The sequence below is a fragment of the Falco punctatus genome (genome assembly GCF_963210335.1).
Source record: "Falco punctatus genome assembly, chromosome: 2".
Lineage (NCBI taxonomy): Eukaryota > Metazoa > Chordata > Aves > Falconiformes > Falconidae > Falco > Falco punctatus.
Window position 1 is genome coordinate 28418629 of NC_137581.1, and position 26320 is coordinate 28444948.

Below are 26320 nucleotides of genomic sequence, written 5' to 3' on the forward strand. Positions count from 1 at the left end.
AGGTGGCATGCAAGTGTGGAATGTAAAACTTACACATTCCCACAAGATAAAAATGACAGTAATCTTCACTGTTCTTAGAATGATTTAATTTCTTCAACTCATCATCTTTGACTATCTCCTTATGCCCATGTAAATATGCAATCATATATTCTTATTTCCCACACAACTCAATGATAAGCACATAAGCACACACAGCTGCCAAGCAGCTGTGGCTCTGATTCTGTGACCTATGCAAGGCACTTCTCCCACAGTGAAAAGAAAGGAAGGCCTGGTATGAATCCTTTCCATTTTGAATATTTTTGTGTCATTTAGGGAAAAGGCTGAATAGCTGTTTTAGACAAATATGTGTTTAAATAAAACCTATATGCATGTAAACAAAGGAGAGGATACATTCCACTGTTTTAGTAAATGAAAAGAACCTGTATATTCAGTTGTGGAGGACATGCATAAATGGTAATGTGAACAAGGCAGAGAGCTGTTCTTGCTTTAAGCTCCAGAAGCATTATGTACTTTAGGTAAGACCACTCATTTAAAAGCAGAATGGGGAGAACATGAGCTATGAGAGCCATGAAACTGCAGCTGAAGTTATTCTTTAGTGCCTCGTAGGTTATGGCTAAGAGGTTACAGTGTGTTAAGTGAAATATCAAGCTGAATTACTTCTAGCAGTGAAGCACTGCCCCACAGCCAGTATGCGCTTCACTGCCTTCCCCGTTTCCCCCACCTCCATTTAATTCTTCTCCAGGTTTGGTCTTTATCTTCACATGACCCCCTCCAGCTGAGAGGGGAGGCAGTCAGTGCCCTATCTCTGTGGTTGTCACCATTGTTGGTTTTTTCTCCTTCAGTGAACAATTAATAATCCTCCTCTGTGAGAGGAAAGCTGGCAGCTATGGTTTTCACCATGTTTTTTTAGCACACAAAGGAAGCTTAAGTTCTATTATACAGACAGAAGAGATAAATAACAAAAACACTCTTACCGCATCCTGCTACCACTGCAAATTTAATAGCGTCAGTTTTGGCTAGATCTCTAAGCTCAAAATTCTGTTTTTTGATTCTAGCTGTCCAATACCTGTATGGTCAAACAAAGACAGTACTGTTGCTTCAGAGAGATTTCACAAAAGTAACTGGCAACATCTTGTGTGATTGTGGAACTTCACTTTATAGGTGTTCCTTCTATGGTAGGGGAAGAAGATGAGTTTCAATCAGCAAGAAGTGAGGTGGGAGACCTGCAGCTGGTGTAGTTCTTCTGGCAGTGCTCCTAGTGTTTGTTGCAGGCTGCAGCTGTCTTAGCCAGTTCCCATGAACTCCTGAACTGTCATAATACATACAGAGAAGGTCTGAGATTTCTTTTTTTTTTTCTTTGAGACCTTTTGCTTGTGACCCATTCTGTTTCTCAATTACTCTGTGCTTGAGCAAACCCTGCATGAGTTAGATGCAGCACTCCTTTCAGTCTACAGCTAGACGCTTTGTTCCTGGGGTCTGACCATATTCACCACATCTGAAAAGTCAGGAATTTATGTGTCTAAACATGGATTTAGATGTGCAGCTTAAGCACCTTATATTTAAAAATAAAGATCTGCTCCTCTTTAAATTGAGCTAATTCTTTTTGATTGTAGTTCTGTTCTGGCCAAAGTTAAGGTCAGCTTTGATGGTTAGCAGCAACAGCTTTCTTTTGGACAACCTGCAGTAACAGCCTAAATGTCAGTGTCTGTCTTTGGATATGTATAGGCCTCAAAAATGTGGAACTTGCCTACCTAAGGGCTGTCTTCCTGTATTTTCAAGTAATTAGTAAATGTTGAACTTCATGGGACATTGTGAGAGTCAAGTACTACAGGCACCTCATTCTTAAGATGCAGGTGTAGAACAATGACATATTTGTGAAAGGAAGTTAAAAAATGAAACAGTGAAAACCAAGCAAGTGGCTATCCTTAAATAAAGTATATATAGAAGTGTTGGCCTAGACTTATTTGATAGTATGGAGTATCATTTGATCTCATTTCCTACTGTTATAACTGTTTGCTGTAGCCAGACATTTTGGCATTTGAAATCTTCTGCGTGGTTCTGGCCAAGTATTTATATATGGATGTTACTTTCCCTAGTTCCAGTCCATTGCCAAACCTGGCATAGGGAAGCAAGGAAATTACCGTTCAAACAAATTTTATTAACAACAACCAATTAAGAAAGTCTTTGACAGAAACAAGAAAGTGAAGAACACATATTGAAATACTTGAATGTACAGACTGATACCTTGAAGTTACTGTAATTGAATACAGCTGAGCACTGTGTTTTGTCTCTAAGTAAAACAGTTATTTCTGGCCAAAACTGAAAATCCCTTTTTTCCAGTATGTTCAGTTCACGTTTATGCCACACAGGTTATGGCACAGAGTGTTTGGAAATCCCATGTGAAAACAGATTTTAAAATCACAAACGTACAGCCACAGCTTATATGAGGCAGCTTGCAGAGGTTTTTTATTACACAGAAACATTATATTTCCAGCTTTACCAGTTCTAGTTTTACCAAAATTATACTTTAGTGGGAAAAGTCAGCTCTTCTGAAAATCTTACTAGATGCTGTAAAATGCAAATAGACAGAAATATCTAATTTCAGATTTTTTTGTTCAGTGCAGCCACCACAGTCAAGTTTAAGAAAACCCTGCAACTTGTATTCCCTTGACATGGAAGCTCGCTAACAGTCAAACTTTTTTTTTCTCCAGCTGCAAACACATGCATTCACTAAGCGCTGTGAAGAAAACACTCTACTATAAAGTTAATGCACCAGCTCTGTGACAAAGTCAGAGGTTAAATTTTTCAAGGAGCTGGCATTTCAGGGCTGTATTGCATTCACCTCTCCATTCAGACTTCTTTAAACAAACCTGCTTTGCATTTCACCTGTGACCTACCTGGCTGCCTGCCTTCTTGGGATGAAATCTTAACTTTACCACATTGATATTGTGTAAACAGTTACTTGATAACATTGTTAAACTTCTGTGACTCAGATTCACAGACATAGCAAGTAAATGCAACAGAAAATGAGGTTTAGGCCAATTTGGAGGACAAAAAGACAGTTTTCGTGAAAAGTTTGTTTCATTGGGATATACAATATAAAACATGAACTTGTGTTATTTATAATTCTGATTTTATCAGTACTAACAATGCACACACACACTGCCAAGTTCTGCCCTCTGGAAATGTAAGCCAGATAAATAAAGCACAATATAAATGTAGAACAGAGTCCATGCCCCAAAGCATTAACTGAAAATGTTTTTTGTTGTAAATATTCTCACTTGTTACATGACAGATTCTCAAACTAATTATGTTTTTTTACTTAATGAAGTTTGACAGTTTGCAACAGAAAAGGGAACAAAAGGAGAACACCTATAGAAACTCCCATTAATATTTCCTAAGTCTTAAATGGGAATTGTCAGTGTTCAAAAACAGATCTTGTGCTCTGCAAAATTTTGACTTGCAAAAAAGAAATGTATGAAATTCTGCTTCTTATATCAATATCCAGTATAAATTATGTTCTTCCCTCACACACATGAATTTTGAGATGTGCTATTTGAGTGATCTGTGATGTACACTTTTTCAGATACTAACAGTAAGAGTTCCCTGCTTGGAAAAATTTGAGTCTTCTGCCTTCTCAGGTTCTCCAGACCTAGCATTGTCACAGATTATTAGACACAATTTGCCCAATTTAGCTGAGCTGTTGCTGTAGTGTGTATTTCTCTCCTGCTATCTGAAGGCTAAAAGTCACACCCACCTACTATTGTTTAAAATTAATGTTAATGAATATAATTTTGTCAGTACAACTGCTAAAATCTCCTGTGCATAGAATGCATAGATACATTATGCACCTGTCCTGTCTCTCTACAGCAGTTAAGCTGATCCTACACTTACACAACTCTATGTTACCATTTTGGTTTCATCAGTGTCACATTGAGATAAAATATGAACAGCTGGCTACTTTCAATAGGCTTCACAGGCAGTGCTGGAAAATAAAGATAACTCAATGGAAAGAATGTTTTCTCATGTTCACCTAAACGGTGTTAGTAAGAGGGCTAGAGAAGTAAGACTCCCCCATCTGTGTAACACATTCCATCAATTCATTTGGGGGAGGGTGGTGGTGGTAGGGGTCTGCTCACTTACTCTGACACAGTTTTCTTCTGCAGTTAATTTCCTTTTTATGTTATTTGAAAGGTCCTCTGTATTTCATGTAGCGTGTCTTGAGATTTTTCTTTTCTGCCTACTGAAGATTAGTTTGCCCTTCATGGCATTTTCCTTGACAGCAGGAAATGAGGGGGCCTTGTAAGTTTTCGTTTCCTGTTAGGAAAGAGAACTATTTATTCAGTAATTCTCTGGCTATCGGTATTGTAGGTGTTCCTCCACACCCACAAGTCCACAAGTGCCTGCAGAAGGATTTGTATGCATAAAAACTCAATCAGCTGGTTTAGCAAGAACCCCTTCCTCTCTCTACATGCCATGAATCACACATAAGGGCAGATGTACTGATGGAAGCACACAGACGTTCATAAGTGCATGAATAAATTCCTAGGCTGGGGCAAGCAGCCCTGCTGCCCGGACATATGGGTTTTGCTAAAAAGGAAGACCTTTCTAAATTCTAGGGTTCTAGAAATGAAGACAATTCTTTAGCACCATAGTTTCAGATTTGCCCACAAAGCAGTGGTGATATATGGCAAAGGAGCAGTGTTTCAGGCAGGCTAGCCCCAGAAGGGATCCCATGGTTAGATTTCCACCAGTACAAATGAGTTGAGCTAATACTACACTCCCATTGAATGGAAGCAAGAAAACCCTAACATGTGGCTTACAAACCCCATTAATGGATTGTGTTATGTGCACTGCATGTGAAGAGCCAATAGTACCTTGGACTTGAAATTCAAGAAAGACTTTGAAAGAAGGTGTTTGGGTTTTTTTCACTTGAGGTAGCATAAGACACCGAACTAGAAGGGGTTTGTGGATCACTCTGTCCAGGCCGGTGCCTTAACTCTATGTATTGTGGTCCCAACACTAGTAAAATTAATCCAAAAGCTAATAGGATTTCATGGCTTCATTATTCTTGTTAAATGCCACCACACTGAGTGCTAGAAATTCTTCTGATTTCTAGGCTGTATTTGTCATGGCCATCTTATTCCCGTCTGTTCCCATGTCAGCACCATCTTTCATCATCAGTGGCCTTCTCTGCTGTTCATCTCCTGACGTGTATAGACAGCATTCGTATTCCCTCTCAGCCTTTGTTGTACTAGGCTAACCAACATGGCTATTTTAGTCTCTTCTCATCAGATAATTTTGCCATTCTTGTGATTATGTTGATTTCTTTTTCTGCAGTCTACAATGCAAAGTAGGCTTTTTCAAGCATGGATGATCAAAGCTGTTCCAGATAAGCTCTCACTAGTGCTCTGTATAATGGCATGCATGCTTCTAATTTCTACCCCATTCCTCAGTTTATCTTAGGATCATATCACATGGAGAGGGTAGAAGGTCATAGTTATGATGTGATCAGTTCATGTACCAAAATCTTTTCCCCTCTATTGTTTCTAAGCAAAGTCTTTAATTTCTAGCAGAAATCCCTCTCACTAGTTTCTATTACTTTAAGCTGTAAAATTTCATCTCACTTCTGTTATTCAAGTCCTCAAGGTCATTAAATTCTCCTTGTGTGATATTCCAGTCCTTCTCTACATTATCATTAAGCATGATGTATGCTTCTTTTCAAAAGGATAGTGGACATACATTAAATCATGTACCTTTGTCTCTTCCTCATAAACAAGCTGAACTTCAGGTCTTTGACTTCAATGTGTAATTCTTACTGTACAACATGCAGATGTAGAACAAAAACACACAGAGAAAAGACGACAGTTTGTCTGGGATGACTTTTCAATAGCAACACATTTGTTATACTAGCAAATGTGTTCAGTTCTTGATACTGTTCCAGGAAATGACAAATGTTTGAGGTTACTCCTGAATTAAGGGCAAACCATGATGCACTTAGAGTTGCATCATAGCTATATATATATATTTTTTTTAATAGAAGTGAGAATTCTGTGTTGTTATTTGGAACAATTTAGCAAATTGTCTTAAGTAACTGCTGAGATATTTGTGCAGGTTTCCCAAAGATAAACTTGCAGCTTAAATAGGCCTAAAGAATAATATATTTGTCTAACTTTGATTTGTCATCAAACACATATAGAGAAGTAAACCCTCTGGTTTTGTTCCAAATAGAAGCTCTTGATTGTGTTTCTGTAAAACCAACAAACATTAATAGAAAATAATCTCTTACTGTAGCTTCTCATATTATCTACCAGGCTGCTTTACTGCATGACACTCTGTGTTTCCAGTTTGTCTGTTGTCTAAGGGCTAGCACATTGTATGGAACAATGCAAACAATGTCAGTGGAAAGGGTTTTGGTAGCATAGTGTGTAGATCAAGGAGTGTCATGCGTGGAAGTGAGTTGTGGCAGCTATGAACATTTGCCATAATGAAGTCCTTAATTAGCTCAGAGTGTTCACTCAGTGCTGGCAGTAAATTTGTGGTTTCATAGTGTTACTGAAAGTTTTGTCTGGCATTTGGAAATGTAAAGCAGCTGTAAAGTAATGGACATTCAGCCCCCTGACACGGCACTGTGTGAACCCAGAAACAGTTTGTTTATTACACAGATTGTAAAGTACTTTGAATGCTGGAGTTTTTTGATAGTGCAAAACACTCTTTGGAAGCTTGTAAAGTAATCACTCCAGGGAAATGTTCAAATACAAATTTATGTATGGAATTTCTATGGGAAATAAATGAGAGTTGAACACCATTTATGCCTCTGAAAAGTTTCCCACCGGGAAATGATCTCAATGCCTTTCCTTCCGTGGCTTTCTAAGAAAATCCAGAATGCTCTAAATTGATCTAGATTGCACATTTCTAATCAGAGAGATGTGAATGAAAAGGTATTTTTAACAAACCGTAGTTTCAAAGTCTCTTCAGAAAAGTTTAGATCCACATATCATGTAGGAGTTTTCTTAAGAGGTGACAGTTTACTGACACTGTTGCTCTTATCTTTTTTCATCTCTATATATGAAGAATATATAATTCTCTGACTGGTAATAACTAAATACAGTGCTATTGTTTTTCACAATATATGCATAAAGGGTCTGGTTTTAAATCTGTATCAACTTGAATATTATTTTTACTTCTTCCAGACAGTGATAAATGGTATGATTTGTGTGTTTGCATGGAGTGTTAGCTACTATCCATGCACAAAGGAAGAAATAGTTCTAGATGAGTAAGTACAGTCCAAGGAATCAGTCTTGCAATGACATCTGAGCAAATTCAGGGTCTTCCAGAAGAGCTTCTTAGAAGATAGTAATGTAAGACTGTAAGCAAAAGAGTTGGTTAAGGCACAAGTATAGAGCAAATGCAAAAGGATATTTCAAAAATTTCTAAAACCTTCATTTGTTGCCATGTTGTTTATGTACTTTAAAAACCTAAATAAAAATGAGTCAAAATTGAGAGGTTTATGTTTTATCAGAACACATATTCAGTTTGAAATACAAAAATGGATCTTGAGGAGATGTAAGCTCAGGTGAAATACATTGAAATATGGTGGTTTGGACTTCATCTGTAATTTGCAAAATAAGAGAATTTGATTCAGTCACAATATTTATTTCAAGTTGCGTCTTCTCTTTCTCTTGCATTTGGATTACCTGTGCAATGTTGCCTTTCATGACCACTAACCTAAATAAATAATTTTCCTTTTTATAGGTTCTCAACCTAGTGCAGTCCTATGTCACGCTTAGGGTCCCCTTGTACGTCTCCTACGTTTTCCACTCTCCGGTGGGTGTAGGAGGCTGGCAGCATTTCGACCTGCAGTCGGAGCTCCGGTTGACTTTTGTGTATGACACTGCCATCCTGTGGAAGGATGGGATCGGTAGCCCACCTGAAGCAGAGCTCCAAGGTAGTTGCTGGTTTTCTTTTCATCCAACTCGTCTTCTTTTACTAAGAGTATAGTTTGCACGCAGTAGGATGTTTTTTTCAATCATTATAATACTTTTAAAAGCCCCCAGAAAGTATATAATTTATTATCAGTTGCAAACTGTCATTTCCAAGCCTCAGTTCTCTGCTGGGGTGTTTATGAAAACCATGTAAAGTTGACATCAGTTCTTTTATTGCAAAGAAAGATAAATGTTTTGTTATGTTTGAAGTACATGTGGAGAAATTAAAACAACTATTTCTACTCAGAACTTCAAGGTTCACTACGTGTTCATATTCTGTCACCATACAACATTTTTGCACTTCAATGAAAAACAATTGATATTTTTCTGTGGTATTTTTTTCTGGACATGAATGTGCAGTTTCAGAAACCTTTGATGTTTTGGAAACATGAATTGTGAAATATTTGAAATATACAGAAATATATAAAGGGTATAAGAACCTGTCCTATGTGTTAGAGTAATAAACTGTGAAACCTTCTTTAAATGTGATAGATACTGTCAATAAATGTTTGTGACTATAACTAGTCAACAAATCAAACTCTATCATTACAGAATTTATCTTTGCAAGAAGTTAATTTATGTTTTTAAAATAGTGACATACAGATGTCTGTGAAAGATTAAAATTTATAGTTACACCTATATGCTGCTTTGTTCTATTTATGTAAATTTACTCAGTGTTTCCCAGCATTAAGCTTCAGGTGTTCCATATCTGTCTCAGCCTAAGGTAGAATACAGGCACTGGCTATAATTATGTATGTACACTTATACAGTATCAGGACTCCAGTGAACATAAAACCATCTTTTGTTTCTGCAGACTTTGTATATGAACTACAGAAGTCATTGCTATGTAATTTCTGTCTTCATGTTAAAAGCAGGAAATCAGGAGTGGCAAGGGGAATCTACAGTGCATGAAGAATGAAGCACATGTCATGCCATGCCTAAAGAATAAACCACATGACACAAATCATATGATGTATTAGTCACTGAATAACAACGAGGTCTAATCCTCAGCCTTAGCAGTTATGTGGTGCATCTATGCCACCATTTTCCTGTCTTTGATGCTTTAAGTATTTTGTTTCTTTGTTTAAGAAGCTGATGGCCAGCTGATGGAGATGCTGGACTTTGGCAGCTCCCTTTGAAAACAGCCAGCACAAAACAGATGATAAACACAGCAAGGTAGCAAAGGATAGACCCTTAACAAATCCCAATCTGATCTGGGCAGTATTTTCTGACTCCGCAGCCTTACACAATGAGCAGCAGTTTTTTCCGGGCAGAGAGGGGTTAACTAGTTTCCAGTTTATTTCCATACCTCTGGTTATATATAATTGCTCTACTTAAATTCTACATAAAACTGTAACTCAGTCCAGGTCTTCTAAAGCAATAATTCATATATACATACATACATATATAGATATATTTAATGTACCAATACATTTGATTGATACAGATGATTTTGTGTGGGTGGTATACATTCATATTGGTGAGTATGTTAGCTTGCTGACACATTCATGGAGGAACATTCCCGTTTCCTTCTTGCTCCTTGCAAGCAGAATGAGGGCCCATCACTGGCTGGCTGTAAGGGGGCACTGGAGGAAATGCCTGAACTCTGAAGCTTTGCAGAACTGCAGAGAAAAAGGGACTTGGCTGCAAGCTACAGCACTAAACCAATTCTGACATATAAACAAGACCTTGTAACCTGAAATTAGGAAACATTAGGCCTGTGTTTTGAGCCGGATTCATGCCAGAAATTGCCAGCAATGCAAAGCCTGTCAGAATGAGTTTCACAAAATCAAGCACCCTCAAACAGATTGCCATGGAAGCCACAACCAACTGCTACAACTAAATGCTGAGGGGTGCTGCCTTGGGACAATAGATAGGGAGGCGCTGATTAAAGAGTATCTCTGATGCAGCTTTCATTGGCAGGAGTCAGCCTGAGTACCTCGTGAAAACAAAAGTATTCTTCCTTCTATAGAACTCCCTTGCAGCTGACCATGCTGCTGTCTGAACACAAGCACACTGTGCTGTGGACATTCCTCAGCCTACTAGAGCAGCTGTGTGGGTCCGTGATAACGTGTAACACCATGGTTTTGCCAGGAGGTTCTGTATGTGCTTTGGAGAGCTGAAGCATTGTGAAAACTCTAGGCCCCACTGTGTAAATTCTTGTTGGAGAAGAATCTTGGGTCAGCTCGAAAGGTAGCAGCAGGCCCCCTCCCAAACAACTGACATGATTAAGTGGAAACGAAAGAGTGGGGCTGGTGTTTCACAGGAGTGTCTTTTATTTGTCATCTGCAAGAGGAATAAACTTTGCAAATTGGCTTCTTCTGCCAGGTTCCTTGTACCCAACCAGCATGCGTATCAGTGAAGAGGGGCGCTTGGTTGTCAACTTCAAGACTGAAGCCCGGTTTCATGGTCTGTTTGTGATGTCCCATCCTGGTAAGCATAATCTATATTTTAGCAGTACTATAAAAACCTCTCCCAGATTTTATACTATTAATTTTTCTTATTTCTGCTACTGATACCTGAATTTTTTATGTACTATTCTCTTCAGATAAGGATTTTCCCTCTACTTTGGATTACTTTCTTGTCACTGATGACTGTATTCAGATTGTCAAACTTAATAGAATATGCATTAATCTGATGGAAAACAGAGATATTCTTGATCAAGAGCCCGATTCATGAAAAAAGAACATCTAGGCCATTCTGTCCACTGAGGATCTATAAATACATGTTTTTAATCTAAAAGCTATGATTACCTATTTACTGATGTTGCCCTAGGAACTTAGTATTAAAATGTCTTTCCTAACTTGAAGCCTTTGTAGGTTATCTAGACCTTTTTCAGAGAGTAAGAAAAGGTTTTGTATGAGTATTGTATCACTCTGTTAATAAAATATTCTCACTGCCATTCAATTAGTCATTGCTGAGGACCTGATCCTGCAATTTAATCTGTTTAAACCCTACTGCCTTTATTCAGAATAATCACAGGTGTAAGGCTGTCTACAGATATAAATCTGACCATGAATGCTGGCCATGGAAAAGATTAACTAAATTAAATCTGCTGAACAATAGTGAGAAGGGGGAAAAATAATTTTAAGAAATCTCTTCTAATTTAATTCAGTTTTATTGACCTGTAAAACTCCTTCATAGTGCTTCTACTTTTCCGCAGCTGTCCTCTAGTGTGTTAGGTTTTGCCTATCAGGTAGAGCCAAAAGAGTTACATTACTAAGAGAAATTATTTTGTGTTCCCTGGGCTGACATTCCAAGTTTAAAACAGGAGGGAATATAGATCTTTGCCATTCCACTTTTGCCTGTCTGTTAATCTTCAGACAGTTCCGGTTATGTGGCCCAACCCGGCTGTGTTGACTGTAATTGATTTTGTTAGTTTCAGTTAATAAAACCAAGTGCCCTGTAAATATATTAACATCAACTATGGCGTGGTTTATGAATTATTGGGAATGTTTTTCAGGCTCTGAGAGTTTGCAGTGAAACACTAAAGGTGACAAATCTGTCTCTTGACATGTTTCTAGCTTCATCTCTAACTTCCATGGTTATGTCAGCTGATCACCCAGGCCTGACGTTTAGCCTCAGCCTCATCCGAAGTGAGCCAACGTACAACCAGCCAGTACAGCAGTGGAGCTTTGTTTCAGATTTTGCGGTAAGACCTCAGCCTTCACTCTGCCTTCTGTTGCCCCAGCCTGTTAGTTAGGGTGCTGGTGGAACAGCTTTCTCTCTCTTTTCAGGTTCGAGACTATTCTGGAACATACACTGTGAAGCTGATAGCTTGTACCACTGCTCCACATCAGGAGTACAACCTACCAGTTATCTGCAATCCTAGAGAGCCGATCACATTCGATTTGGATATCCGTTTCCAGCAGGTACCATCACAATGATACCTTCATCATGTTTCCTTTTCAGTTTGATACCCAAATTGCCTTTGTTGGTCTTACAACAATAGTTCTAGAACCTTAATTTACTTGCTTTTAAACAAACCAGTTCCTAAATTGGTGGGAGTGCCCATGCTCCCCCTCTGCTGTTTAACCAGTTTTACCCAACTGGTAAAGGCTAATATAGTAACATGGGTATAAATGGTTTTTTGTCCTCAATGCACAGCCCATCTTTGATAGCTGATAGGAAGCTCATTGACATTGGTTTGGGAGATACCGTGATATGAACTAACCTTGGGAATTATTTACTTGTCTGTTGGCTTTGGTATGAAATAGTTTTATCAGATAATTAGGAAAACATAAATGTTATCATAAGGTTTTAATCTGACACAAAGATCAGAGCTAGTTCTCTGGTGGGACCTCCAGAGGGAGATTGCTTCATGCCTAAGGCGGGACTTCCTTCACTGACTATAAAGGAAGTGTAGACAGCCAGCACTGCTAAAATGCTTAGCTTTAAGAGTCACAAAAGTGAGTGAGACAAATTGCAGCCGTAGGTAGCAATATGGATCATATGGGAACATGGGAACAGGCAAAACAGCATACCTTTCACAAAGCCCAGCTGTAAAGCTCTGTAGCTGGGAACAAAACATGGAGAAATAGACTCTGCTGAGAAAGCATTGACTGGAAAAAATCTGGGGGTCATGTTGGATAGTTAGCAGAAAATAAACTGCCAGTTTACAGTCTTATAAAAAGGGCTAGCATAACCTTTGGGTGTGTAAGGAGGAAGTTGTATCATTTCTGTTGTTTGGAGCCAGTACAACTAATACTGGAATAGTGTGGCTGTGGTTTCATGCTCATTAATAGTATAGATGTGTGCTATTAGGTCATCTTACGGTATAAATCCGATCCAGATCAGTCAGGGATACACAATCACTTTTCTGTTGAATTAGCCAGAGTACACAAGAGAATGTATGCAGTCTTTATGCTTTCATTTGACATTATGCCAGCTATGGGAGAACAGATGATTCCTGATATGGCATTAAGTCCTGGCGAAGCAGAGAGATGATACATGATCTGACAGGAAACCGGCCTTCTCAGAGTTAATTAGCAAAACATTTTGAAAAAGTTTGAATGGAGGGAGTGATGGGAATTTATACTAGTTCAGCACTTCAGCTTTTGTCTGGGATTTCCAATCTGCTTCTAGGAACTCTAAAGCAATTCACAGCAATGCTAAACCAGAGCTTGTGTGAGGTCCTAGTATAAACAAGGTGTTGATAATTCAAAGAAAATTCATAAAAGCTGCAAAAATCATTGCAAAATGGGCAAAGTAGCCTAGCAAGAGACCTAACTCTTACCTGGAAGAAGTCTATGGCTAAGAACTATGAATAAAACTAAGAACTACCTTGGAACAAATAAATGGATACTATAAGGGTTATTATATCAGATAAAGCTTTAATAATACAGCATATGGAAGTTTCAGGTACATCAGTTGAAAATAGGGATAAGGTGCAAAATTGCAGCAGTGTCATAATCGCCAAGGACTGTGGCCAGTTAGTCCTCCACCACCAATAATTTTCAAACGAAGACCAGCTCTTTTTCTTGAGATGCCATAGGAAAAGGAATTCAGGAGATTCTGTGGCCCGTGATATTGTTCCCTTTCATCATAGATTGAAAGACTATGTGGACTGAAAGCAGGTCCCAAATAAGCAGCAATTACAGCAGTACAGTAGCACAAATTCAGTAGACAATATCTAGCACTTCACCTCTAAGATCTTCTAGTTATTCTGCAAAACTGAATAAGCATTGTTTTATCCACTGTTTTAGAAATAAGGAACAAGAGACAGAGAAGTGAACATGAATGGTCAGCCTGTGACACTGGTCCTTAGACTAGGCAACAACTCATACTTTGCACAGGCCCATCCAGTCTGGGGTGTCTCCAGTGCAAGAAAGACAAGGACCTGTTAGAGTGGATCCGGAGAAGGGCCTCAAAATGGTCAGAGGGCTGGAATATCTCTCCTCTAAGGAAAGGCTGAGAGTGTTGGGTTTGTTCAGTCTGAAGAAGAGAGTGAGACAAGGAGACCTTGTTGTGGCCTCCCAATATGTAAAGGGGGCTTATAAGAAAACCAGAGACCAAGTGCTGTAGTAACAAGGCAAGGGGCAACTGAAAGAGGGTAGATTCAGGTTGCACATAATGAAGAAATTATTCACTATAAGGGTGATGAAACACTGGAACAGGTTACTCAGAGAAGCTGTGGATGCCCCATCCCTGGAAGTGTTCAAGGCCAGGCTGGATGGGGCTTTGGGCAGCCTGGTTGTAGAGGAAGGTGTCTATGCCCATGGCAGGGGGATTGGGCTAGATGATCTTTAAAGGTGCCCTCCAATCCAAACCATTATATGTTTCAATGAAGTCAGTGAGCGCAGGTGTCATAACTGGACCAAAATTACTTTGGCTGTAAAGCCTAATGATGAAGTAATGGGGCAGAACAGTTGTTTCTCCCAATTCTTGGTCTAGTGCTCCAGCTGCTGTACAGAATTATCTTCTTGGGCTTTTTAACATGAGGCTTTTCATTTTCTTGAAAACTTTTCTTCACAATTGTTTTCACTGTTCATGAGTGAGGGGCCATTTTAAGGATCAAACATCAAGAAGGCAATATATTTGGTGTCTCCACTCTAGAGATTTTGGTTCTACATTTCCTTCTTTAGTATGTATCTGCCCATCTCCTTTTTCCTTTCTCTGTGGCCCCTGAAGAGGGAAACGGGTAGCCTGGAACCCTAGTGAGGATTGTATTACTACTGTCTCTCTCTGGGATTTCCTGAACACGAACAGCATTCAACCACAAAGCTCTGCTTTATCCCAGTCCTTTCAGCATCTCCTTTCTTTAAATGTACATGACTATTTCCTGACAGTAGCATTTCCTTAGTCAAGATACTTGCAGCCCTGGGATGGAGCCATCGCAAGAATTCTCTGCTTCTTGAGGTACCAAGTATCTCATGGGCTTTAGTCCCATGGAGGTGGGGATGTCTACCATGAGTGACCTGCATTGTCCCCAAGTCATCCATATGAGACTTGATGTGCATAGAAAATAAGCAAATAAAGTGACAGTACTCATCTCACCCAGCAGGTCCTCACAGATTATTTTTTAAGAACTCTTGTTTAAAATGGCTCAAATGCATATGAAAATAATTACATTTAAACTACTGTCATAAATAACAGCTATGCCAGCCACTGGCAGTACTGAGACTTACACATAAAACAGAAATAAAATTAATAGCTTAGAATAGGATGCCTAAAAGATGTGTTCATAGCTACGTGCATGGTATTTACCCATGCCATTGCTCTTACCATTCTTGTAAGCTGTGAGGCTGAAGTCCGGAGCCTTTAGCTGAACACACACTTCTTGTTTCCTATTCAGTGGACATTTACTCTGCCCAGGAAGAGCTTGATGAGGCCATGCATGATTCTTTTTCAGAACCACAGCTGGAAACCTGTTGTGCCAGTCAGATTTTTGAAGCTGTGGGCCTGAATCCCAGAAATTAAGAAGGAAGCATTCCAAGAGAATGGAAATGATTTTTTGAATTATTTTTTCTGTGAAAAGGCTATGGGGGTAGGGTTCCTTTTTCTGAAGGGTAGCAGTGGGTGTAAAAACTATTTCAGCTATACATTCTTCTTGACAAATTCTGTTGCTTTGATAATTTGGGGACTCTGTTGTGAAAAAGGGATTTGAAGAAGAATAAATGTGTTAGCTGTATAACTTGCAGCAGTAGTTTCTGTTGGTACTGTTATATCTCATTCCATCAGTCCCTTGTCCATGCGCTGGCAAGACTGTTTTCTTTTCTGTTTTCCTTACTTCCTTTCCACACACATCTACATATGTATACATAAATATACATATATGTGTCAGTATTTTTTTATTTTAGTGACCTCTTGTTTGTTTTGGGTTTGTTGTTTTTTTTTTTAAATGTGTGCATCTTCCATATTGGTTTCTCAAGTACACTGCATCTTTTTGAACTCTGGGCTCTCCCTAGTTCTTCTGTTGACTATATACTTACCCTTTTATTATGCCATGTCCCTGTATAGTTTGCCTTCTGACTTAATGTTATATGGCCCAATGAGAACCTGCTGCTGACAGTATTAATTTATTTTATTCTTGTAATGTAATCAAAGAGGAACCATAGATAACTGTGTCAAATATATAAAGATAAATATTAACATAAAAAGATGTTCACATGGTTTGGTGCATTTTCACATGCATGATCTGATGTCCTGCAGCACATCAGAAGAACTGACACTTGCAACTAAATCCTCAGCAATGTGTACTTTGAAATAATTGGCAGAGGATCAGTAGCAGAGGTGAGACTTGGATGTAAGAATGAAAATGGGATAGAGAAAACAGGCTGTGATGAGTCAGATGGAGACAAGTTATTGAGGGAAATATTTTCCTTATGTTACCCCTACACATCAGTTGCCCTGGGCACCTTTTTGGCTGGGACCTGGAAAAATGAGGTGGAAAGAAGCTAACCTAGAATACTATCAAATATCACAGAGGCAGATAACTCAAAGGTTGTATGCATGTAAAATATATCACAGTATAGGTCTAATACAAAGAAGTCTTTTTGGTTAAACTGTATTATTGCATGTAGATCTGGGGAGCTGATGAATAATGTACATTGGGAGAAAGTCATGCTGTATTGTAAGAGTCTTTAAACAATGCTTGTTGAAGAGCCTTATGTTGTTGTGTTTTAGGTCAGTGATCCAGTGGCGGCTGAGTTCAGCTTGAACACCCAGATGTTCCTCCTCTCCAAAAAGACACTTTGGCTATCTGATGGCTCAATGGGCTTTGGGCAAGAAAGCGATGTTGCTTTCTCAGAAGGTACAATTGTGCACACCTCATGCATGTTTAATGTGTGTTCCACACTATCAGGGTCCTGTTTCAGTCAAAACAAGATAGGAGCAAGGGTTTGGGCTTGTTGCTTGTGTTCTTTTGCATTTGCCTTTCCAACATTTACATCAGAGTTGTTGGCCACTCTGCACTGAAACTGGTGTGTCTGAGGGTTACAGTGCTGGTACCTTTTCCCATAAACTGAGCACTTTATAAATGTTGTCTGATATGAAGAACATTCCTAGCTGATAAATGAATATTATACAGTCTGTGTTGCGTTTGAGTGTACTGGGTCTGGCTGGGATGGAGTTAACTTTCTTATTAGCAGCCACTACGGTGCCATGCTATGCATCTGTGGCTAGAACAAGGTTGATAACATGCTAATGTTTTGGCTGCTACTGAACAGTGCTTTCATCAAGGCTTTCTCCCTTCACCCTGTCCTCCACTGAGTGGGCTGAGGTTGGAAAGATCGAGTCAGTTGACACATTTGTCGGTGGACCTAAGCAGTCATTTCATTCCTCTCCTTTCCTCACATGCCTCTTTTGCGTAGAGTACCAGCACCTTGAATGCATGACTGTCTTTTGTGATATATTTGCACAGTCTCAGTACTTGCACACTCTTGCACAGTACAGCAGGTATCTGGTCTCCCTTACAGTTGCTCCAAATTGTTGTAAAAGCAACACAATATTTCTCCTTTCCTTCTCCAGATTCTCAGCCTTCCCAACCACTTTCTGTCATACGTATCTGACCACTGCACACAGTACACTTTCCTTGCCTGCATAGCAACGGCCCAGGTTATTTGTACAGGTCTGGCAAGCATGTCTTATCTTAAACATTATCAGACAGCTGAAATGCAGTTACACAGTAGGGAGCCAAATCTCAGAAAATGTCTCTGTGACTTTTCATGTTTATTTCCCTTGTACAGCATGCCAGTCTGACCAACTATAAATAAACTCTTATACAGCGTAAACAGGATCCTACTGACATAAAAAAACCCATCTCTTCAACAAAGTGCATTTTCAGGAGGCCAAAACTTACACCCTGATCTGATACAGAGTTGTACATAATGTACATAATTATTTAAGTCACTTCTTGAATGAAGAACCCAGTATAGCCCAGAATTAAAGCAGCCCCTGAAGTGGTTCAGGCTACAGCGACAGCAAATGGCCTCCTACTGCTATCACATGGCCCAGAGTGCGTGGAAGAGTGTGCCCTGTGATTACAGCCTTTAACACACCCCTACAGGGGAAGCTGGGTAGCAAGGTGTCTTTGGATATAATCATATTGCACTGCACTAAGCTTCTTGGCTAGGTTTATTAACTCAGGCTTAGTACTGTGCTAAATGCTCCAGGGTAATGGGATGTGAACTGTGTACACTGTTTACAGGTGATATCATATATGGCCGGGTGATGGTGGATCCAGTGCAGAATCTGGGTGATTCTTTCTACTGTAGCATCGAGAAGGTTTTCCTGTGCACAGGAGCTGATGGATATGTACCCAAATACAACCCATCCAACACTGAATATGGGTGCCTTGCTGATTCTCCATCCCTTCTGTACAGGTTTAAGATTGTGGTAAGTGTTCTAATTCTGGGAGGATGCAAATATATATTTTTAATTTTTTTCTAACTTCTTTTTTATCCAAAACCAACTATTCTTTAAAATATTCTCGATGGCACCAAATTTTTGACTTGAGCTCCAGACTAATATGAACTGATCAAGGCAGTATTGTACCTTTCTTCCTCCTGGTTCTACTCTTAATTCTTTGGGGGACTTTAATCATTTAGAGTTTGGCCTAAGTTAGAATCCCAAAATAGACTTTTTCTCTGCGTTGTCTATAGCCATTGACCATAGAGAGAGTCTTAGGACATGTGCAGGTTAAGGATTGGAATTTGTTTCATCTTTAGGCTTCCAAAATTTAGTGTATAATGTAAAGTTAGTCATCCAGGATGCCTCTGTAGTCAATAGGCAAAGAAAGATAACTCTAAAGCTGGCTTAGAATTCCTGGTGTGATTTCCCTTGTGAAAATAATTCTAAAGTAAGCCTAGATGACTACAGACCTGATGCCCAACTTTTAGAGAGTTAACTTTAAGTAAGATGATTATTTAATTTGTATGAATGACTGTTAATAGAAATGAGAGGTAGCTTCTTTAAACAGAGAAATAGAGTCTTACTTTTATTTCATACCACATTTATATATCTTTTTATTTCAGAAATGTAGCTATGTTTGTTCCCTAGTGTTTCTCCCTCATATTTCAACAAAAACGCCTTCAGGCAAGAGATTAAATAGAAGTTAGTACAAGTCAGATGTGACCACAACTACTTCTCATGTCTTTTCTTTTGATATTACACCAGATTGCATAAAATAGAATGTGTAAATTACACAATTTTTACATTGTGTATAAATATTAGAAGTGTTTTCCCTAGAATAAATGAATCTGTGTTTTACAAACTTTTTTTCCTTCCGTGATCATGTAGGACAAAGCTCAACCGGAGACGCAAGCCACAAGCTTTGGAAATCTGCTTTTTAATGCAAAACTTGCAATAGATGATCCTGAAGCAATTCCATTAGTTAAACAGCCAGGCTCTGATGGATTTAAAGTAGATTCAACTCCTCTATTTCAGGTATGATTTCTGTAGCTTAGTAGCAAGAGTACTGAACCAAGAAAGGGTTCCTGTGTAAGCATTGTTAACGGTAAGTCATATTGAAGCCAACAGAAAGATTTATTCTGATTCCCATGACAGTCAAACAGGATTATAAACGCTTAAAAATTCATAGATAAAAAATTTGTAGCAGTTATTAAAAGATTTCTGTGGGGATACTATGCTTTCCTTTTGCTTAATTCCACAGTCTAGCCCAAAATTATATAGATGATTCTTACGCATTTCTTCTAAGAACTTGCTAAGTTTCTTGTTACACAGCATTGTTTTATTGCTTCCCATCTCACTTGTGAATGACAAAAAATAAAAGAATCATAAGCATTTATAGTGAACTTAATCAAAATCTAGTTTGATACTCAGCATTTTCTGTGCAGTTCTTTTCTTGAGAATTTGCATATTGTGAAACATCTAAGCACTGGAAAGCCTAGAAACTGACAACTAAAGGGTGCAACTACTGTTTAATTAAATATAATCCTTCAACAGTGTGCATTGATCCCTTTAATCTATATAACTCAGCTAGGAATTGTCTATTCGTTATTTGTCTCTTTAGTATTTGCAAAACTACATGCCAAACTCCAGTGTATAAATTAGTAGAAAAAATATTGAGGAGACTTTAATCCTACTCCTGACCCCTTCAGTATTAATGGTCTCCTTGTAAGCAGTGGAGTATTTAAGAGAACAGCCTACTTACCAATGTAAAAAGGGTTTCATAATTTGACTCCCTGAAAATGAAATCTCATTTTTTTATATGAAGAATCCATTTCCAATAATGCTGTGATTTTTGATCCTCATTCTCTCAAAAGAATGAGAATATGAAGGAACAACAGAATATCCTGAGAAAGACTTGGAAAAACAAGAGTAAAATAGAAAATGTGTTATTTCTTAGAATAACAGGACTTGGACTCAACCACTGAAATTATCAGCCAGCAGCTTTAAGATAGTATTCAGAGAATCCCACTGGACTTTGTGGAGGCCAGATTTATTATGTATTCAGAAAAGACAAGACAAATTAAAGGGAGATAGCATCATCTCACACAGATTGCAGGGAATCGTGCAATCACAGAATGGATGAGGTTGTCAGGGACCTCTGGAAACTGCCTGTTCCAACCCTCTGCTCAGAGCAGGCCACCTACAGCAGGTTGCCCAGGACCATGTCCAGTTGGATTTTGAATGTCTCCATCGCCAAAGATGGAGACTCCACAGCCTCCCTATTCCCATGTTCAACCATCCTCACAGTAAAAAACTGTTTTCTTATATTAAGATGGAAACAGAGCCACAGCCAGGGCCTAGTTAGCTGGCAGGTTGGACCTAGACGGTCCTTTTCTGCAGCCTGTCTACAGCTGAGGTTCTTTGTACAGCCATTGGCACTAACAGTACCAAAAAAAGCCAAAGCTATGGTTCTTCATCTGTACCTGATAGCCTTAGAGTCTGGCCATGGAGAGGAATGGAGACTACCCCCTCTTAAAATCTTGGCAGAAAACATGACTCTTCTGATGCACATTGGCACATAGAGGTGGGTTATCTGTGCATAATTTTAAAAATATTTGTCCAGACAATCAGCTCAGAACAGTGGTTGAATTCCTCTGTGTATAGCGCTGTCCAGGTTGGGCATGTCTATGTTTAAATACAAAAAAATGTATTTGTCTTTCTAGGTGTCTTTGGGTAGGGAGTGGTACGTCCATACAATCTACACTGTACGTTCAAAAGAGAATGCTAACCGTGGAATTGGCAAAAGAAGCGTGGAGCACCAGTACCACTTGCTCTTTAGTGGTGGGAGCCCCGGAGCATCCACACAGAGACGTCAGAAGAGGGCAGCTGAGCAAGACCCAGAACTCGCAAAAGACATTGGTGTAGAGAACAACAGAGGAACAAATATACAGCACATAGCACTAGATCGCACCAGCAAGAAACAGGTTCCTCAACGGGAGATTGCAGTCAATGGCATTCTCCCCAGAGAACTGAATAACCAAAGTGAAGGGGTCAGTGTAGTCACAATCATTGGTGGAGCTGCTGCCATTTTCCTTGCCATCTGCTTGATTGCAACCATCATTTTGCTGCTAAAATGGAAACAAAATTCTGAGAAGAAGGAAGCCACAAAGGAGTCAGGCAGCAATGAACCAATGATGCTACCGTATAATTACACCAGTGACAGCTCAGAGGTTTGATTCCAAGACTGCAGGATTCAAGCCAGAGTCTCCAGAGTGCCTCATAAAAAAACCTTGAACTGCACTTTGCTAGCAGCAGATCACAGTGACTGATGAGGAATAAAGAGTTCATATGCTTCTAGGTGTACTTGAAATTGTTCATACTGAACTCTTGCTGCCATTATCAACAATAGAAGAATCCATACTGAATCTCCCACTTTGCACAAAAGGTAATCCTGATGTCCCTGTATCATGCACTAATTTTAAGCAGCAATTCAAGGAACTGCATTGTAAGGGAGAGAATTTTGGTTTCTTTTTGTATTTTCTGACATTTCATAAAAAGTATCCAAAGGTGCTATATATCCTGTCTACAATAAGAGAGGAAATCTGTTTCTTTAGAAACACAAAATACTTGAGAGGAGGAATCCTTACACCCTTTATATTTCGTACTGTTTCTCACAAAATATTCAGTGTCGACAATTAGTCTGAAAGGTGATGAAATGCCTTAGGCATGAATCCTCCTCCTATAAGCGTTTGACTTCACTTAAGCTATACCAGTGATTATTTTTTTTTTTTTACTTATGTGTAACTGAATTTTTTTTCAAAAGACAGCTAGATTAGACAGCATGGCATTATAAACAGTTGCATGTCACAGGATGTAATACCTACTCTTTTCTGCAAATTCTTATTCAGCTATTTAATCTGAGACATTTTTTTCTTATTTATGTTTATATAAAGCCAAAGAATGCAACAAATCCAGAAAAAAAATCATTTTTCACAGAAACTGGACACTTATGTCCTCTTAAGTTTATAATGGATCATGGAAGTGTTGTAAGGTAAATTACATTTCTTAGTGCATATCCACAGCTGGGAAATGCAAACATTAGTATTTCAGCACCTAGAGAAGATGATAGAGTTAGATTCAAAATGCAGAGGACAAGGTTCTGCCTGAACTGAGCCTAGGAATCACAATACTGAATCCAGCATGTGATTGTCAATTGCCATATGAAATGGCAACAAAGTGAAAAAAACATTAACATTTGATAGAATCAAGTAGTATTTATTACTGCATAATCACAGCACATCTTGACAAACATGCTGGGGCATTGTTGGGCATTTTTTAATGAGTAACTACTCTTGCAAGAGTAACTCTAGTTTTCTCTCAGTGTTCTTGATTTAAATAGCATCATGTCCCACAGAAATTTTGATCAGCTGTGTCCCATGTCAGTTGTTATCCAGACAGGACCTGTTCTGTCCCAAAGAAATCCTGCCAAATGCTTGGCTATGAAAGCTATATAACCTTCAGGACAGACAGTCCCATTTGTCACACTAACATTATAGATGAGTAAGTCCTTTCAAGTCATAGAGTCATTGAACAGTTTGGGTTGGAAGGGACCTTAAAGATCATCTAGTTCCAACCCCCCTGCCATGGGCAGGGACACCTTCCACCAGACCAGGTTGTTCAAAGCCCCATCCAGCCTGGCCTTGAGCACTGCCAGGGATGGGGCACCCACAGCTTCTCTGGGCAACCCATGCCAGTGCCTCACCACCTTCACAGTGAAGAATTTCTTCCTTATGTCCAATCTAAATCTACCCTCTTTACATTGAAAGCCATTCCCCATTGTCCTGTCCCTGTACAACCTTGTAAATGTCCCTCTCCAGCTTTCTTGTAGGCCCCCTTTAGGTACTGGAAGGTTGCTATAAAGTCTCCCTGGTACCTTCTCTTCTCCAGGCTGAACAACCCCAACTCTCTCAGCCTTTCTTCATAAGAGAGGTGCTCCAGCCCTCTGATCATGTTTGTGGCCCTCCTCTGGGCTCACTCCAACAGGTCCATATTCCTCTTGTATGTTGGGAACTCCATTGCTGAACACAGTACTGCAGGTGGGGTCTCACAAGAGCAGAGTAGTGGAGGACAGTCACCTCCCTCAACCTGCTGGCCACGCTTCTTTTTATGCAGCCCAGGATTTGGTCACCTTTCTGGGCTGCCAGTGCATATTGCAGGGTCATGTTGAGCTTTTCAGCTTCAACACCACCAAGTCTTTCTCTTCAGAGCTGGTATCAATCCATTCTCCACCCAACCTGTATTTGTGCTTGGGATTGACCTGACCCGTGTGCAAGACACTTGGCCTTGCTGAACTTCATGAGGTTCACACGGGCCCACCTCTCAAGCCTGTCAAGGTCCCTCTGGATGGCATCCCTCCCCTCCAGGGTGTTGACTGCACCGCACAGCTTGGTGTCATCAGCAGACTTGCTGAGGGTGCACTCAGTCCCACTGTCATGTTGCCAACAAAGTTGTTAAACAGCACTGGAGTTAATGGAGTTGTGAATGGATCTAAACTATATAAAAGATACAAAATCTGAATCAGGTGTTGAGGCTGTTGCTAGAATACCCTTTCCCATTCATTATCTTGTGGTGGTGGGCGTGGGCAGCCCCCAAACTCTCTTCAGCTGCAATACACTTGGCAATTGGTATTATGGGCACCATGCTGCAGAGATCTGAGTTAGCTAAGCAAAAGCCAACTTGAAAGCAGCCTGGCTGCAAGCACACAGTGCTGCCTCTGAACTGAAAAATCCATCCAAAAGGCTTCCTGGCCTGGCTGTGGTGCTCTGCCAGTACAGCTAGACCTGACCCAGTAGTTCTGTGCAATCGTTCTCTGAGCCGTAAGGGCTCAGAAACGTTGAGGTCTACTAGCCTAGGAATAGCTGTGCTATGATTCATGGTACAGTGCGAATAAGCGCACAGAGGGACTCATGCTGGTATCTCATGCTCTGGATTTATATTGTTAGCACTTCACTCATTTAATAAGATTTAACCAGTTTTTCACCAAACGAATCAGGTCAGAATCTGTCCTACCTTTTCTAGGTTTTTCTGAGGGCTGTGATTCAGACTGCTTAATTGAGGGATGTTTGCAGCAACCTAAGGGTCAAACTCCCTTACTAAAATCATGCAGTCATCTTTTATTTTAATTAATCTGGGTTCTAGCCCAAAACAATTATCCGCAAGATGTGCCCAGTGCATTAGACCTTTTCCCTAGTCACCTGACATTAATTTACTCTTTTAATTAAGTTCCTGGTTTTGTGATCCATGTATTATGTGTGCAAGATTGATCAAAGACTTAACCCACAGATGCTTTTTATATTCAGTTTAAGTTCACCACTAAGTTGCAAATGTAACATAAGATCAAATTTGCCTTTTTTCCTGTGTGTGAAATCATTATGATAATGAGAAATGCAGAATCTGTCTCCTAGAACCTGCATGTTTGGATAGTAACAGTCTGATACCACAGCAAAATGGGACACATGTAAATAATAGAACATTTTAATATTTATAAAATGCCTGGTTTTTATAAGCAGAGAAGATTGTTTTAAAAAACAATATATTTATAAGACAGTAATTAGGTGTTTATCAGTAGAGCTATTTTTCTGCTTTTGAATTTTAACAGACTGAAATATCATTAAAGTTGCTTTGCAGGCAAATCTTTTTATTATTATTATTTCTTTTTATAAAATCACATCAAAACCATGTGTTCTACAAGCCAAGCATTTAGCACGATAAACAACTTGATCACTGTTTTGAATAGCATCTGATTACAAGTCTGTAAAATGTTTAGGTTAATGGAGATTATCAGGCTAACGTTTTGCTAACAATATATAAAATAACAATGCAAACTGGTGATAACAAAATAAAACACAAAGCAAACATTGAAAAGCTGAACAAGCATGAGTGAGATTCATGAGTCAGATACCAAAGTCCTCTGTCTGGAAAAAAAATCCCAATGTTTTCAGTAAGGCCTGCTGGATTTGTCCCATTCCTAAGAAATTGGATTTCTTACAATTCAGTGAACTATAAATACATCTGTAACACATGCCTTTTTTATTATGGCTTCAGGGTTTTAGATTTCAGCAAGATGTTTTGGAGGCTTATTAACATTTTCTCTTCTACTTAACAAGTGGCCTTGTTTTACTAACCTGAATAAGTGCCTCATTCCCAGTTATGTGCACAAATATGTTAATATTTATCTATCCATGCAATAAACTGAGTATATTTTATATATATGTATTTAATCTATTTCCAGATTTTGTATTCAATCCTCTTTTCCCTGGAGATGCTTATTCTGCTAGCAGTAATACCATTTGTTAAACCATTTATACAATAATTACTGTGTTTAAATTTGTTATCAAGCTGTCAAAAATCTCTCCATGCATATTTATTTGGAACAATTTTTTGCTTATGTCTATGGCTGTGATATTTGGCATTTGTATAATGAAAAAATAAAACTACTTCTGTTTTGGTTACTGATCTAAAATTTGTGTATGAATATCACACTGTGGAGAGGGGTCAGTAACGCAGCGTTAAGGAAAACTAGTTTGTCACATCAACAGAACATAAACTTACTGCTGTGTTTGCAATAAATCTCACTGCTTTGTTCCTGAACTGATTGCTTTCTGGTCATGAAGTGTTCAGCACAGGGGTAGGTTTTTAATCATTGTGGTTGCAGTCACGGCTCAGAGAGGGATTTCCCTTTCCATTCCAGACCATCAGAAAGCTCTAGCTATCTGCAAGTCCTTTGTGGGCTGGATTGCCATGTTCCTGTGTGCTGGCAGGGTTTATTGTACTAGACTCATTGACAAGTGAAGGTGAGCCTGCAGGAAGCAATTTTCTTGTTCCTGCAGCACTGATGTTGCTGTCAGTTGTTTCTTGTGCCAGCTCATTAGTTTTTTCCCAGTAGCAAATGTATCGGGTTAGAAATCTATGAGATGTAGACATGG

At 39.1% G+C, this 26320-nt stretch overlaps 1 protein-coding gene across 1 annotated transcript in view; it reads left to right on the forward strand.

The window, feature by feature from the left end:
* The window catches only part of FREM2 (FRAS1 related extracellular matrix 2), a 144407-nt gene extending 118422 nt beyond the window's left edge, over window positions 1–25985 (forward strand). Inside the window, exons 17-24 of the mRNA XM_080376594.1 lie at window positions 7756–7948; window positions 10314–10418; window positions 11510–11637; window positions 11723–11857; window positions 16611–16737; window positions 18133–18320; window positions 19224–19370; window positions 21059–25985. Of these exons, the coding sequence (XP_080232720.1) occupies window positions 7756–7948; window positions 10314–10418; window positions 11510–11637; window positions 11723–11857; window positions 16611–16737; window positions 18133–18320; window positions 19224–19370; window positions 21059–21571 (1536 nt within the window). The 3' untranslated portion in view covers window positions 21572–25985. The remainder of the gene's footprint in view (window positions 1–7755; window positions 7949–10313; window positions 10419–11509; window positions 11638–11722; window positions 11858–16610; window positions 16738–18132; window positions 18321–19223; window positions 19371–21058) is intronic.
* The last annotated feature ends 335 nt before the right edge of the window (window positions 25986–26320 follow it).